The 17,890-nt window shown below is 43.7% G+C and overlaps 1 protein-coding gene across 5 annotated transcripts in view; it reads right to left on the reverse strand.

Annotated features, from left to right (window-relative positions):
- Positions 1-2,690: 2,690 nt before the first annotated feature.
- Positions 2,691-17,890, reverse strand: part of LOC140426929 (protein phosphatase 3 catalytic subunit alpha-like) — a 603,583-nt gene continuing 588,383 nt past the window's right edge. For 4 of the 5 annotated variants that reach the window (XM_072512223.1, XM_072512226.1, XM_072512227.1 and 1 more), the window contains 2 exons: positions 5,767-5,814; positions 2,691-4,310 (listed from right to left, as the gene is read on the reverse strand). In XM_072512223.1, the coding sequence (XP_072368324.1) occupies positions 4,126-4,310; positions 5,767-5,814 (233 nt within the window). In that variant the 3' untranslated portion in view covers positions 2,691-4,125. The remainder of the gene's footprint in view (positions 4,311-5,766; positions 5,815-17,890) is intronic. The other variant, XM_072512224.1, reaches the window with a different exon arrangement.

Below are 17,890 nucleotides of genomic sequence, written 5' to 3' on the forward strand. Positions count from 1 at the left end.
CACACACTGCCACCTCAAAGGACATCACCAGCCACTCCCACACACATCCCCACATCTGGACCCATTTCCTCTGGAGATCACATCCTCATCTCCTCTGCAGATCACGTCCCATCCTGCCCATGGTTCCTCTCAGCACCAACCCATGCGAGACATCCTTATAATCGGCCCTGGCATGTCTTTTGCGCACACTCTCTCCATCTGTCTTTTGCAGGACAAGCTCGCGCACAATCGCAGGGATAGGGTCCAGACAGGAGGTGATGTGCTGGAATTCATGGTCCTCTCTTGAAAACTGAGCTGGTGAGTTTTGTTGGAGAGGATGTGGATCATGGCTTCGGCGATGGTGAGGTCGGTGGCAAACACCCACATGAGGATCATGCACCAGCTCATCACTCAGATAACCATAGTGTCCAGTTTTAGAATCGCCTGCCATGCAATAATTATCTCTCCTTTCTTTCAGAGAAATTTCAGGAAATCTCCAGAGGGCAACCACAGGCCAGGCCCTCACCTTCAGCCCCGACAACCCCTCGGATGAGAATTGTTAGGACAACACAGCAGAATACCCATCACAGCGCTCATCCACACTCTCCACCAGCGCAGAGACACACATCGCGGTGGGACCGAATTCAAGAGCAAACTCAGGTCACAATCCAGTGAGCACAATGCACCATCTGGTCCATAGCAAACGGAAGCATGCCATCTGAGGCTAGTGACACGGAGGACCTGCTGGAGGCCAGGATTCTGCTGAGTCCGAGTCAGCTGACGAGCCACTGGACTCGGTCCTAAATCAGTTGCTGGAATTGCTGCAACAATCACTGGAACATCAGGAAGGGATGTCAGCTGCATTCCTCAGATTGCAATGGACGATTGAGGAGTATGTCTGCGTCCAGTTTAAGGTGCTAGCGCCGGCATGCCAGGGCACTGAGGTCAACATTAGCAGGATGATGGGCGACATGGAGACCTTGGTTCAGTACATCTGTCCTGTACTAGTGTAGGAGCTGCACTCCATCGCTGTAGCCATTGGTGGCATCCATCAGTGGCTATGCAAAGTGTGTGTGTGTATGGGGGGGGGGGGGGGGGACACAACGCAACTTCACTCTAGCTGCCCCTTTTCCTAAACGAGTCAATCCACCCAGGTTACTCTCGGAGTGTCCAGTCAATCCCAATCATAGTTCCCTCTTCCTGTGAAACCATAACCTCTAACTCCCCATGCCGAGCAGGGTCCACCTGTCCCACAGCAGGAGACACAAACACGCCAGGGTCCTCCAGGCCTTGGCCCTCTCGAGGACTACTGGCAAAATCATCACAGACAACAGGGCGTATCCGTCAACAGGTTGTCTACACCTCTGCAGTGAGTGCCAGGGATATACCCAGACCGAGCAGTAGGGTTAGGAAAGATAAAAATTAGGGGCACAACGCTGGCACATGTATTCACAACATATATATATTCAAAAATGTAAATAGAATCACACCCATTTCACATTTCCTAGTGTATATGCTTCCTTTTTATATTGTGTTGTGTTGTTATTAGTCAGATGTCCCACACTTATCACAGATGTCGCTATCATGGTTCTCTAGTCTGTTCTGTGTGTTTCCATATCACCACAGTGTGCGATGCTTTTCTAGATCATTCTCGACATCAGTGATACCTCCACCTTAATGTTAAAACGTGCTGGTGGAAGGAACATCATTCATATGCGTTGCATTATACAACGTTATATTTATTGTCGGCTGTGTATAATTAAGACAGAGTTGTTCTCCCATCTTGTCTGCATTCTTGAAAGGTGAAGATGTAGTGTACAGGAGAGATATTTTGACGCATGGAGCAGGGTCATATATTGTGCACATATAATATAAAAGCAAATTATTGCAGATGCGGGAATCTGAAACAGAAACAGAAAATCCTGGACAATCTCAGCAAGTCTGACAGCATCAGTGCAGAGAAAAGGGAACTAACATTTGGAGTCTGGATGACTCATTGTCAAAGCTCTTTGTCATATATCATGCAAGTATATGTGCTCTCTGTCATCTGGCAGGACTTTCATGCTATGGACCCATACTCAGAGCTTGTGTGCGCTCCCCCCTTTTGCTAACCATGTTTCTGACTTCCCGAATGTATATCTGCTCAGCTCACCAACGAGTGGGAGCACCTTGCCACCTCAAGGTACAAAAACTCTGCCCTTCTCAACCAGATTATTGCCCTGACCCTCAAACCGCAATTAGAAACTGATTAACTACTTGCTATTTTGTTTTGCTAAATGGAATTGTGTGATTACCGAGGTTTTCCAGTGACAATTTGAGAGTTTGATGGTATTTTTAAAAATCATTCATGGGATGTGGGCGTCGCTGGCTGGGCCAGCATTTATTGCCTATCCCTGAGCCCATTGAAGAATCAACCACATTGTTGTGGATGTGGAGTTACATGTAGGGTAGACTAGATTTCCTTCCCTGAAGGGCACCAGTGAACCAGGTGGGTTTTTACGAAAGTTGACAATGGTTTCATGGTCATCATTAGACTTTTAATTCCAGATTTATATTGAACTATCTGCCATGGCAACATTTGAACATGCAGTGAGTTTCATGGCAATGTAATATAGGGCCGTGTTTACTTTTGTCATCACAATTGCCTACTTGCTATTCTAACAGTTAGTAAAATTTTATTCATGATTTTACAAAACAGTATCTTCAAGAAATTGATGGGTTCATGCACATTTTATTGAATGGTAAAAAAGTGTTTCTGAGTTTCCAGAGGGCATGCTTACAATGTCGGTGTTTCAAATAACAAGTGAAATATGAAGCCTCAGTTGCAGGTGAGAAAATGACAAGAGGAATTACAAGATCATATCCATGAAAATCTTCAAAAAGTTTTCACGCTTTGACAAAACAAAGAGTCAACAAAGAGTGGAAGAAAATGGATAATATGCTTAATTTAACTTTGAGTGAGGCACCACACTGTGCCTTCATTCATTTTAATAGTTTTGATACCCATGCTATCATGCATTGGCAGCCAAACATGTTGCTTTGGACTAATCAACGTTTCACTGAATATGCTCATTCGTGCTATCAGCCACTCCTTTACATACAGAGAACTTAAAAAATACAAATAATTTTAACTGTCAAATTAACTGCAATGTTTGTACATCAATTGCAATAACTCAAAAGCTTTACCAATTCTGCAAAGAGAAAGCAAGTAAGAATACAACACAGCCAGGTTTTTTTTAAACACAGCACAAATATAGCTCCACATATTGTTAAGAAACTTAACCACATGCATAGATGCATTCTATAGATGCTGTACAAATCCTAATTCTGGCACTATAGTGGTGCACGTTAATTACTTTACAAAAAAATACTGTGCCATTTGTAACCGTTCATTACAGGCAAGTGACAAGCAAAACCTAGTTATTTTATGTTGAAACTTAGCAACAAAAAGATAAATACCAGTAATTTAGATTCCAGTTACAAGCAACATGATCGGATAGTAAGTTACCATCAAACAGTCCTGATAGCATCCAAATACGCAGAAATCGGGCAGGGGGTCTTTGTACAAAACAGAATTATCTGGTATTTGGCATTTAAAACATTTTGCAACTTCAAATTTGATTTTCTAAGACTTATATAATTGCAGAATTTCAATACTAGTAGCAAAACTTTTATTTTAAATTAAGTTATATTAATCATATAACTATATTTATGTATGAAACATTTTTACTTTTTAACAGTTTTGAAATGTGTGGTGCTACTTCTCAAATGCACCATTGGATGTATCAATGTGAAACAATTTACCCAAGTTTACAAGAGACCTTTGTAAATGTCTATCCTTGCTTTCATTAGGGAAAACAAGTAAACAACTGAACAGCCTCAGATCACGCTTTAATACACAATCTGCATTGAGTCTCACCTTGTCTATAAGCACTGGTGGCAGTCCCTCTAAACAAGATGGCCAAGGTTTCCAGCTTTCTATCACTAATTTTCTGTGAGGAAGTTATGGGGTTTGTGTTTTCTTTTATAAATTTATTCGAACTCTTTGCTTCCGAATGAGCAGTACGCTGTCTTGGATATGAGAGGCTGGAATACCAAACAGTTGACACAGTACAACTGCAGAACTGTCGAAGACTTAAAAGCAGGTCACTGGATGTTGCTGTTGTCATCTGTCCCGTTAGACTCGGATACATTCATTTTCCCAGTGGAATGAACGCTGCCAGTATTGGGTACTGCATCTCTTCGAGGAGGCATCCTCTCATTGATACGGTCTAGGCCTTTTGCTTCTTCAAAACTACTGATTTTATGCTGAGGTGTAAACCCTCGGATGGCTAGAATTGGATTATTGTTTGGTGTAGGTTAAGAAGTAGAAAAAGAAAAACAAACAATTAACTTGTTGGTTATATAATTTCAGGCATATATATGTTAAGAAAAATTGAAGTCTTGTCTGATCAGTATTTAGTTTCACTTCCTGCAGCAAATTTGGGATTAGGTTTCTGAGGATAGGTTTTCCTGATTGCAGTAGAAAGGCAGATTCTCTGGGGATTTTGCAGATCTTCCACTAACATTACAGTGGATATTTATCTCACCCCTTGTGGAAATTCAACCACTAAATTGACGTAGAATTGTAATTGTATTTACCTTACATTTTGTTTTGCAACTCAGCAACAATCACTTTAACCTGTATCATTGTTTCAGTGGTTTACAACATATTTATTTTGTAAGCAGATTTTAACAATAGAGTTCCTTTACTAAATACCATCAGCTGAAGACTTTTCTTTAGACAGATTTTATTTCCAGCTATCTGCGATATTTCTTACACCTGGATGTTACGAAAAGGTACAAAAACATATCACAATATGTTACACTTATCTACAGTGAAACTATAACATAGAGCTGACACAAACATACAAGTACCTACTGTAGCAGAGGTCACTCCTATATACTTCTGTAACTTAGTAATATTTTAGTTAGAAACTAGATGTAGACGAAAGTCCTACATATGAAAAATGACAAAACACTTTGTCTGCCCTGAGAACGTTCTGCTAAAGAACCGGAAAGGAAGGGGGGGGGAAGTTAGAACTAAACATATTTAGGATCGTTGTAAAACAAAAGAAAAACTTATCTCATGGGGACAGGCAAAGGTTAATGTCATAAACATGGAAAATTGTAAGATTTTCAAAAGGAAATTAAAATCAAAAGTAAACAAACTCTTGCGACCAGCAAGGGTTTGAGGAGCACTTGCTGTTCCTTTGTACAACAAAACATCACCAGTCACCAGACAACCACTTAGCCAACAGTTGTTGTTTTAGCTCTTGTGTATTGGAAACATATATTTAAAGAGGAATGCTTGACTATCTGTACAAATTGTTCAGCTGTATTTCTCAGCATTGTACTGTTAAATTTAGACGTAAACAAGAACAAACTGTGCAACTGCAGCTAAATAATGGACAGGATCAAGACACAAAAATGATGGAGTTTGTTAAAGCTGCAATATGTTACGGTTATGGCATATAGCGCATTTTCTACTTTCATAGGCGTAAATAAGGCAAAGCGAAAACATTCCATTATCCTACTTTTTCAACAGCAGAGGAGTTAGGGTAAAAAATATATTGGCATATTGTAAATACATCAAAACTCTTTTCTTTCACATTGTGGAATCTGGTTCTCTTGCATTAAAGAGCCTATTTACGCCCATGGCTCTTGAACCTGAAGAACGTACGTAAAATACAGCAACACCACTAAAAGCTATCACAACAAATACAGTGAGCAAATACCGCATATTACCTTCATGAGTTTCAACACCCTCAATGGCCTCAATAGCCTCAACAGTAGCTGAAGAGAAGAGAAGGGTTGCATGCAAAATGAATGAGAAAATTGAGTGGGTTTCCAGTGTAGTAAATATCCAACACGTTGAAAACAGGAAGTCCCACTAAGCACAGTGTGCGAGCGGCAGTTGCATATACAGTACACTCAAACGAAAGCATTAACATAGTTTCAACAAAAATATAGCCAAATTCTTGAGCGTATAAAAGGATATGGGAAAAAAATCAATGGGCAGATAAAATGATATGAAAATTTAATTTATTTTCACAAAATGGACAACTTCAGACTTACGTGGTACTATGAAACAACACTATAAAATGACCTTTAGGCAGCTCATATGGCAGAAGGGATGGCTGACAATAGATAAAAAATGTAAAGTTCTTTTGCATGTTTTGAATATATATACTGTAAAACCAGACATTATTCAGATTCAAAACTTGTTTTTTATTCCCCCTGGTGTGAAAAACAGATATAAGCATTATACTGTAATCATGATAATTTTGTCTGATACATGTACACATGCGCATTTTTTGAGGAAACACATCAGGTTAGTTATCATGTGGAGTATTTGCAACTCAATCTTAGAGGTGAGTAATACTGAAAGTTGATATTTGAAAAATTAATACCAAATCTTATCTTTTAAATCCTTGTAAATTCTCCATATTCTGTAGAATTACTATGAATAGGTAAACTAATGCTATTCATTTTATCTTAAGTGTAATCATTCATTCCATCAAAATTAAGCGCTTATGCGTAACAACAATTTCATATTATACTGTATGATAATTAAAATTATCTACACCATGATCTGCAAACATATTACATCATTTACATGAATCACCTACAATACCTTATTCCATGGATTTGGAAAAAGTATTATGAATGGAACACTAATTGCATCTTCTGTCCTTATCATATTCCTACTTACATTAAAAAATGTACTTGCAGTAAGAAAATGGATTCCATGCCTGGTCCAGAAGCAAGTAGCAACGCCACAGTATTTTTCCTTCATGTTTATTTATCACTATCTTGTTTTGGTAATAAGGTCAGTTGTGGACTGCATGGGTTGGAGGCTTAATACTTCAATTATTTTTTGTTTTCTTTGTGCAATTAGATAGGACTCTCATGAAGGGAAAAATATTCTGTAGCATGTTTACTAGCGAAAGGACCGAGGTGCATCTTGACAATATTAAAAGCTATAATATGCTAACAGAATCAATAAAATACAAGTGCAACTCTATCAATATATAGTGAGCATTTGTTTTGTCGAAAAATTTTCATATAATCATAAATAGAGCATTTGGTTCCTTCCTGGTGGGCAGAGCTTTTGAATTTTCATCTGATCAGTAATTAATGCCATCAGATAAAACCTTTCCCATTTTTGCTGTTTACAAAGAACATGAGATTTGTAAAACAGTAAGAAACTAAATTACCTGGATACATTACTCTGGGAGGAAGGCACACTCATTAGGCTAGGTACTTCAGATTTGGTCTGTGGTCAGGACAAGAGGGTGTGATTACAAGTAAGTAGTACAGGAATCCAAATGTTAGCAAGGAGGAGTTTCAGCTCTTGCAATTAACCAAAAGGTTCAACGTTCTTTCAGCTTGTGTGGACGAAAGCAGGAACTGCAAGGAAGATGAGCAACTGACCATGGCAACATGGTGCAAGGGTCAGTCAAATGGGAGGAGCAAAAAGGAATGTAGTTGTAGTAGGGGGAATACTATAGTTGGGGGTTATCCACCCTACTTGTTGCATCCTCAAAGAACTCCAATAAAATTTGTCAAACATGATTTCCCTTTCACAAATTCTCTACCTGATTGTACTGTGATTTTCTAAACGTCCTGCTCCTGCCTCCTTAATAATGATTTCTAGCATTTTCTTAATGACAGATGTTAAACTAACTAGCCTAGAATTCCCAGCTCTCGGTTTCCCTCCTTTCTTGAACAGAGATGTTACATTATACATTTACTTCAGATCTGGACATTCTCCGACTTCCAAGGAGTGACCCACATGACTTGGACCGACCTGGCAGGACTTGAATGGGGACCTGACCCTGACCTGGAAGCGGAAGAGGTCCAACAAAGAGGCCCGACCCCAACCTCGCTTGGAACTCGCCCCAGCATCTGGAGCGACCAACCTGGTGACCGAAACGCCGACCCAGCAACTGAAGCACCCGACCCGGCATCCAGCCATGTGACCCAGCCCGACCTGACCCAGAGAGGACTGCCCATTGCCCCATCTCACCGAAAGAGAAGGAAGGAAATCGATCTGGAGGACCGACCAGGCCTATTTGGAGGCCTGATCACAAGAGTGCCCACCGGCACTGGATCTGGCCACATGACCTGACCCGACCCAGGAAGACGCTGCCAGCGTCCCAAATGCAACACAATCACCCCCAAAGCAGAGAATATGCCATGAGGGGACCTGAATGCTTCGGAAGGAAGAACCAACCTTGCAGAACCCTGGGGCCCGACCGGATTGCAAACATGCCTCCCCTGGGCGACCCTGAAATTGCAACCACAGCCCAGGATCACTCCAGAAGCAACCTTTTACTGTTCACACGGTCAGACTTCTCTCAATGCCGCCCATACTACCCTCCACGGGAGTTCACTTCTGCCATCATCACAGCGGTCTATATTCCACTCCATGCGGAGGCAAAGGAGGCGCTTGATGAATTGTACACCACTATACACGACCTGGAAACTGAATACCTGGAGGCCTTGTTCATCGTGGCCAGGGAGTTCAACCAGGCCAACCTAAAAAGTGTCCTGCCAAAATTCCACCAACATATCTCCTGTCTCACCAGAAGTCCTAACATCCTTGATAACGACTACACAACCATCAAGAGCGCTTACTGTGCCATCCACCGACCACATTTCGGAAAATCAGACCACAAGAAGGTGCTCCTTCTCCCGGCAAAGAAGCAGAAACTTTTTTTTTAAATTTAGAGTATCCAAATCATTTTTTCCAATTAAGGGGCAATTTAGCATGGCCAATTCACCTGACCTGCACATCTTTTGGGTTGTGGGGGATGAAACCCACGCAAACACGGGGAGAACGTGCAAACTCCACACGGACAGTGACCCAGAGCCGGGATTGAACCTGGGACCTCAGCGCCGTGAGGCAACCGTGCTAACCACTTGCGCCACCGTGTTGCCCTAGAAGCAGAAACTTAAGTGGGAGGATGCAGTTAAGAATATTGTGCAATGCTGGTCCGAAGCAACGGAAGAGCTCCCACGTGACTGCTTAGAGTCAGTGGACTGGTCCATTTTCAAAAACTCGGCAGCCAACCTAGATGTGTATGCCACTACCATCACAGACTTGATCAGTAAGTGTTGTAGCCATGTAAAATGGCTGCGTTCCGATTAATCTGGCCAAAACCCAGTTTAAAATGGCTAAACCAAAAGACTGCTGGGAAAAGCAGCCAAGAAGACACAAGCAGGCAGATGAAGACAGGTTTGCAGCTTCAGCTCTAGGAACATAGCCCAGATCAATACTCAGGGCTATCAACAGCCCATCAACCCAGGTATCCGCAGTTTCATTCAGGACTGTTTACACCTAATCTACTCAGACATCCACAGTTAAATCGGCTATCCCCGGAAACAATTGCAACATATTAGCAATTGGATACCGGGCCAGACCTGTCGGCGCCTGCCGTGGCCGAAACAAAGACAGGTGAGCGACCACCCCCCGATTAAGGAATCGCCTCACCATTGGACACATCGACCCCAGAGACTGGGGACAGAATCCAATCACTTGGGACTCAGGGTCAAGGGCCGCCCCGGGAGGCGGGAAGCCCCTGGGCCCTATAAAAGTAAAGGTCCAAGTTCAGATCTCTCTCTCTCTCATCTTCGCCTGCTCGAGATCTTCGCAAGACCAGCCACCGGTAGCAGTAAGTTTGAATCCAACAATCGCTATCCGGTAGAGACACCTAGCCACAGACCTGTAGCAGCCTTTTGAATCCCGCGGGCCAGATTTGATTGGACAAGCCATTCGTTTCCCTGACCTGGTGGGCTCTTCCTAAGTTAAGTATTGGCCAGTAGTGATAGGGTTGTTATATAGAAAGTAGTATTAGGGTATTAATATTGCTTGTTGTATATAATAAATGACCGTTGTTTTAATCCTTACTGAGCGGTGTGCTGTGTTATTAATCATAACCTGAACTTGTGCCACTTGGCGGTATCATAAAGATACCTAGCGACTCATGAGCAAAGGTGACCTAAACAGAGCAAATAGACTAAGGTTAAAAAGAGCAACATAATTGGCGACATCCTGACGGGACCCGACTTAGAAGTGGAAAACCACTCCGGGAGAACCCCAACATTTTGAATTAGAATCCAATCGGAAAAAAAAAAACACAAGTGTTCAAGCGGTTCTGGTTAATAATTCACAATTCGGAAGTGTGTATATGCATGCGTAACTAACAGGGTTATAAGGCAAAACTGATAGACTTTTTGTTGCATCAAAACTATCGGCAGTTGGTATTTCGGAAATTAGCGCAAGCCGTACCCACATCTACCACACCACCTTAGCCCCCTGTTCCAAATTCAAACGTAACGAGCAGATAAGAGAGAGCTATGCAGGCAATGCAAGCGATGCAGCGCCTCATGAACCCCGAAGATTTTGCTGTCGCACCAGTCAGCAGCGAAGGAGCGGGACAGTGTCCCGTTTGGGAAGTGGAAATCCGCAAATTTCTGCAGGGCAAAGGATGGCCCATGTGGAAGGATTTCTGCAGTAACGACAACTCAGGTCCTGGAAGTATAGGGCATACTTGGTGGGAGAACCTGAGTGAGATTCACAGAAAGAGTTTAGCAAAAGCGTGCAAGCCGATGGCAATTGTGTTCTGTCTGGCACAATTGCGAGGCACAGAGGAGGTCGTCAGGATGCTCCGCAAGGAAATAGAAGGCATACATCGGATAAGGAAAACCGATATATGCAAAATTGAGAAAGAGAACCAGGAATTGAAAGGGAAATTAGCAGCAAAGGACCAAGAGGTGGCTGACGCCAAACGGGTCACCAATCTTGTCTGGCGCACTTGAGTAGTTTCCAGTCACAATATGAGAAGGCTTATCAGGACCTGCAGCGTGCAGTCCTGGTAAAGAAAGAAACAGAAAACCAGTTAGAGAAGCTCCAGAAACAATGCAGTGATCTCAAGGCAGCCTTGAGAGCGCTCCACGCCACAACAACGGAACAAAGGCAGAGTACTTTAGACCATACTAAGTGCCGAAAGCAGATTGCAGACTTGAAAGCACTGCTTTCTGTCCAAAAGGGATTTCAAGAAACCTTTGGGGAAAGTTTAGAACAGGAAGACGGCCCTGATTGGGAAGAATTGCAAGAGACAGCGCAGAGATATGTTCAGGGAGCATGTGCGCAGGGAAAACCCCAAAGGAGGAAAGCACCCCCACCCCCCACACAACAGATAATACAGGCTCCCATGAACCCTGTAACAACCCACCGCACCACCACAGCAGACGCGGCGGACGTCTTATATTCCACCCCCCTCACAGTGACCCAATTACGGGACGCGTGTGCCAAAATCACACCGTTCCTCCCCGCTTCAGACCCACACCATTTCTTTGCCACCGTCAAACACCAGACGACCATGTACGGCCTGGATGAGAAAGAGCAGGTAAAGCTCACGGTCCTCAGCTCAGACCCATCGGTCGCAGCAGCCCTTCCCGACCCACAGAATGTAGGAGGAGGCACCCTTGCAGAAATGCATACCGCGATCCTGGATGCGATCGGGTACAACCGGGGCGACCCCGTAGACGGTCTGAATAAATGCAGACAGAAAAGTCTGAACACCCCACAGCGTTCGCAGGACGCTTGTGGATTCATTTTGAAGCCGTTTTCGGCAACGTAGATCGCGCCCATTTGTCCGCAAACAATATGGCCAAGTGGACCCGCACCCTTATCTCCCATGCCACGGAAGCAGGACAGAATGCCTGTAACAATTATGACCCCTCGGAGGAGGCTCATAATGAGAAGTGGGTGATCAAGAGATTGTCCCGCGTTTGGGAACAAGCGGCTCACGGTAAATCAGCCACTTGAACACTCGAGGAAAACCAAGCCGCCGCAGACGTGCAGGCAGTAAGAACCACTCTCCACAACCCCGCCTGGGTAAACGAGGGAAAGAACAGCCCCCCAGCCAAACCGCAAGAGTGCTACAATTGTGGAAAATTGGGACATTTTGCTAGAGAATGCAATGGCACTAAGAAACCACAGAGTGCCCAACCGACAGGCATTCTCGATAAGAAAAAGGCAGAGCCCATAGCGACCGAGAACTGAGGTGTCCACATGATGATTTAAAGGAGACACTTGGTGAAAAGTGTTGTCCTTTCTGATGGAACCTGCAGAATGTTTTACGTTGTCCGTCTGTTTGTTAAATGTTTTATGTTGTCTGTCCGTTTGTTAAATGTTGTTCGTCCTACAGGAGAATTTTCTCACTGCCCCACACCCATTCACCTGAACTTTTAAAACTTTTCCCACTGACACCCACCGCGGCCACACGCCGATTCTGCCGAAACCTCTGAGGACTTGCCTCAGACACACACCACCGCCACACGCCCATTCGGCCGATACCTCTGAGGACTTGCCTCAGAGGCCCACCAGACCAGACACCCGATCGTAGCTACTCTTCTGATTTGATGGTAGAATCAGAACAGTAACCCCACCATGATGACTACATTTTTGTCCGTTCTTTGGTCGCTCAGGCAGTGGAGAAACGGCGTGAGACCCGCCCTGCCTGGGGACCCCCCCCGTTGGTCAAAAACGCTCGGGTAGGGAAGATACGGTATTGGTAGCCGTCCTACCCGGGGACTCCACCCAAATCTTACCCGTCGCGGCCCACACGCACCTCATTCGAACTTTACTTTCAAAAACCGTTTTATTTTATTTAGGCAACCTTTGGGTTACTGCCACATGCTATTTACACCCTACATCATTTGGATGATAAAGTTAGCACTGGTCCACCATTGGGAAGTTGTCAGTGTCCAAACATTTGTTTTGAAAAAAAAAAAAAATGGGGGGAGAGTCACATGCTGTGACCAATTATAAGGGTTTAATTGGCCCCAAGAAGGACAGACACACTAACACACCAGATATTAAACCGAAGTATTTACACACACTACGCTTGTCTTACAGAACTCCAGAAGCTCCAAGTCCAGAGAAAACCAGCAAAAACAGGAAAAGGAAAGAAAGAAGACAGCCATGAGGACGCCTTTCTTCGTGCTCAACATATTTATGATGGACTTTTTGTTGCGCGGGAACGCGAACCCCATTACTCCAAACCCCCCTGCCGTTAACGCTTCATTGCCCAGTAGTACCGGGGGCCCAGTCACCAACCACGCTGCATTATCCTGGTGTGCCAAGTTCATAACTTGGTACTCTCTATCATACATCATTGAGGTACTGTTGGCATTGGCTATACTCAGTTGTGCAGTACAGACCATGCGCCTCCGCAAGTGGAAAAGGAGAGCGTACCGCGCTCGAACCCCGGTATATCGGATCCGATACCCGATATTCGGCTATGACCAGACCCCAGATCCCGGGACGTATAAAGAATAAAGAGTATTCATGTGCATTATTCCTGTAAATAAAGAGATATACGGAACGTTTCATTTAAAAAAAATGTATGATCCTGAGCTTGACTGCCAAGCCAGGAAAGAGTATATTAAATGTTGTGATTGTTGTTGTATGTTTTAGGAAGATAGGATAATGCAATGTTTAGGAGTATAGAGTGTTTAGGTAAAATTAGAGGTTCCCAGTTTATTTTTTTTACAGATACATGCCCCTGCCTGACATAGCGCCCTCAAGAATTGTTTAGGTAAATTTTTGTGCATAGCTAGGGTCAGAGTAGTGGCCATGGGGGAGGTGCCCCCCCCCCCCCCCACCCCCCAGTCGGAAAACGAAGAGGATAAAATTTATGTGATCCTTCACGCTTCGCGTTAGAATCACAAGGCTGGATTGTAGCCATGTAAAATGGCTGCGTTCCGATTAATCTGGCCAAAACTCAGTTTAAAATGGCTAAACCGAAAGACTGCTGGGAAAAGCAGAAGCAGCCAAGAAGACACAAGCAGGCAGCTGCAGACAGGTTTGCAGCTTCAGCTCGGGGAACATAGCCCAGATCAATACTCAAGGCTTTCAACAGCCCATCAACCCAGGTATCCGCAGTTGCATTCAGGACTGTTTACACCTAATCTACTCAGACATCCACAGTTAAATCGGCTATCCCCGGAAACAATTGCAACATATTAGCAATTGAATACCGGGCCAGACCTGTCGGCACCTGCAGTGGCCGAAACAAAGACAGGTGAGCGACCACCCCCCGATCAAGGAATCGCCTCACCATTGGACACATCGACCCCAGAGACTGGGGACAGAATCCAATCACTTGGGACTCAGGGTCAAGGGCCGCCCCGGGAGGCGGGAAGCCCCTGGGCCCTATAAAAGTAATGGTCCAAGATAAGATCTCTCTCTCTCATCTTCGCCTGCTCGAGACCTTCGCAAGACCAGCCACCGGTAGCAGTAAGTTTGAATCCAATGATCACTATCCGGTAGAGACACCTAGCCACAGACCTGTAGCAGCCTTTTGAATCCCGCGGGACAGATTTGATTGGACAAGCCATTCGTTTCCCTGACCTGGTGGGCTCTTCCTAAGTTAAGTATTGGCCAGTAGTGATAGGTTTGTTATATAGAAAGTAGTATTAGGGTATTAATATTGCTTGTTGTATATAATAAATGACCGTTGTTTTAATCCTTACTAAGCGGTGTGCTGTGTTATTAATCATAACCTGAACTTGAACCACGTGGCGGTATCATAAAGATACCTGGCGACTCATGAGCAAAGGTGACCTAAACAGAGCAAATAGACTAAGGTTAAAAAGAGCAACAGTGTGTTGAGGACTGCGTGACAAAGAACTTAGTACGTGCGTTCCCCAACGCGAAAACCATGGTTTAACCGTGAGATCCACTCTCTACTGAAATCCAGGTGAGGCATTCAGGACAGGTGACCCTGACCTATACAAGAAATCTTGGTACGATCTCCGCAAAGCCATCAGGGATGCCAAGAGATAATACCAGACTAAGCTAGAGTCCCAGACTAATGATACAAACTCTCGTTGGTTGTGGCTAAGCTTGAACAATATAATGGGCTACAAAGCAAAGCCGAGTAGAATCTCTGGCAACAGAGCACCCCTCCCCAATGAACTCAATGCATTTTATGTTTGTTTTGAGCAGGAAGCCAATGAACCGATGTCACCTGCCCCAATAGCTTTGGACACACCCATACCTACCATCACAGTCTCAGAGGTTAGGTCGGCCTTCTCAAAAGTTAACCCACGGAAAGCAACGGGTCCTGATGGAACCCTTGGTCGTGCACTCAGATTCTGCATGGACCAACTGGCGGGTATGTTTGAAGACATCTTTAACCTCTTCCTACTCCATTCCGAGGTTCTCGCCTGTATCAAGAACACCCCTATCTTACTGGTACCAACAAAGAACCAGGCAATGTGCCTCAACAACTACTGACCGGTGGCCCTGACATCTATTATTAAAAACTGCTTTGAGAGGTTGGTCATGCGACACATCAAATCCAACCTTCCAGATTGCCTTGATCCACTGCACTTCACAAACTGCCACAATTGGTCCACAGCAGACGCTATCTCCCTGGCCCTACACTCATCCCTGGAGCATCTCAACAACAATGACTCCTACGTCAGACTCCTGTTGACTCAAGCTCCTTGGGAAAGTGACAGCCTAATCAAAGTCCCCTCCCACCCAGGTTATTCTCTCTTCCAACCGTTAGATATATATGATATATAGAGGCTACAGGTGGCACTGTGAGTGGAAAAGTGATTGTAGAACACAATAAAATTGGAGTTGAAGAAGTCAAGACTTGCTTTCTAGTTCTGATTATAGAGATGCCATCGGAGCTCAACAAGGGTAGCAGAGGAAGATTCCTGCTAGTCAGCAAAAAGGATTGGAACCTAAAATTCCTTCGGCTGAAAGATTCTGAATTCTAACCTAGAAGAGTGATTTAGATAAATTTGGAAAGCAAATTGCTGAATCTAAGTGCAGAGCGTCGGGTTACGACTACCCATTATCGTTTGATGAGTGTCAACCCTGTGACTAATGGAAGGATGAAGTTACCATGTGGACATAGGTTACATCTTTGCTCGGGGAAAAAACAAGGAATGGCCTTGGCACTTTTGTTACTATACAAAAGCAAAATAAGACGCAAGGTATTTTCTGTATTAGACAGCAGATGTACATCTACGGTATGTGGAATGGATTGGTTGAGATGTTACCTGGACTCTTTAAGTGACAAAGATCAGAACAAGGTTAAAGAACTTGGAAGTTCCATGATTTGGGGATGATAATACTCTTAAATTACTGAAAAGAGTGGTGAAATCACCGATAGGAATCATTTTATTAGCACGGATGTTGTATCCAGCGAAATACCTTTATTATTGAGCCAACTATCGATGAAGAAATCATATGAAACTTGACATGGAAAATGACAAGGCCATCGTATTTGGAAATACTGTGGACTTACAATTTACATAGTCTGGGCACTATAGTATTCCATTAATGAATCCTAATTTTTCTTGTACAAATATTAAGGAAGTACTGTTAGCATCAGAGAACAGCAGTTGAGAAGACAAAAAGTCGATTGTGTTAACGTTGCATCAGCAATTTGCCCATCGATTTTCCGAAAGATTTCAACGTTTGCTTAGGGATGCTGGTATCAGAGATGAAGAATACACCAAACTTATACAGATAAGGGATAGATGTGATATATGTAATAAATATAGAAGAACACCGTCACACCCCAGAGTGAGTATGCCCTTAGCGACAGATTTAATCAAATTGTGGCTATGGATTTTAAGGTGTGCGATAAAGAAAAGAACATTTTCAGTTTACACTTTGTAGATTTGGCAACTAGTTTTAGTCAGTTGACATTATACGTTGTAAAGAAAAGAAAATAATTGTGGAACAGATATTGGAAACATGGATAGGGACTAGATTGGGACCACTGTAAAAGTTCTTCACTGATAATGGGGAAATTTGCTGACGATGAATTTTGAGATATGTGTGGGAACATAAACATAATAGTTATGAATACAGCTGCAGAAAGCCCAATTCGTCATGGGATGTGCGAGAGAAATCATACTGTGATAGATTAAATGCTTCATAAAATTTGGACAGATAGACTAGATAGTAAATTAACTTTGGCTTTAGACTGGGCCGTCCATGCAAAATAATTCACTACAGATGACAGGGGGGGCTACAGTCTATTTCAGTTGGTTTTTGGTAGAAATACCAAATTCGTTCAGTCATGAATGATCATCCTCTAGCTTGGGAGGGGACTCCGATTAGCTCTACCTTTTCTGAACATTTAAATGCACTGCACACAGGCAGAAGAGTATTCCTGAAAGCAGAAATCTCAGAATGATCTCGGAGGGCTTTGAGGCACAATGCACAACCATCAGAAACTATTTTCAAACAGAGAGACATGGTTTTCTATACATGGGGCAGCACAGTAGTTAGCACTGCTGCCTCACAGCGCCAGGGACCTGGGTTCGATTCTGGCTTTGGGTGGCTGTCTATGTGGAGTTTGCATGTTCGCCCCTTGTCTGCGTGAGTTTCCTCTGGGTGCTTTAGTTTCCTCCCACAGTCCAAAGATGTGCGGGTGGATTGACCACGATCAATGCACGGGGTTATGGGGAAAGGGAGGGTGCGTGGGATTCGGTGGAGTGCTTTTTCGGAGGGTTAGTGCTGACTCGATGGGCTGAATGGCCTTCTCCTGCACTGTAGGAATTCTATGGATACTATGAAAGAGATGGATTTAACAAGTGGAAATGTACAGGAAAGGTAATAGATACATTGGTAAAACAATGATTTTGCAGCATGGAAACCAGACTGTTTGGGTACACTCAAAGATTAGTGTGCGCAGATTACAAGTTTGCAGAATCAAAAGGGATTATTGAACGTGCTGAGGAACCAGGTACTTCTCATACACATGTTACAGAATAATGAGGATCAGATCGCAGAAATTGACAGAGTATCCATACGAACCGGATG

This window comes from Scyliorhinus torazame, chromosome 7 (assembly GCF_047496885.1).
Source record: "Scyliorhinus torazame isolate Kashiwa2021f chromosome 7, sScyTor2.1, whole genome shotgun sequence".
Lineage (NCBI taxonomy): Eukaryota > Metazoa > Chordata > Chondrichthyes > Carcharhiniformes > Scyliorhinidae > Scyliorhinus > Scyliorhinus torazame.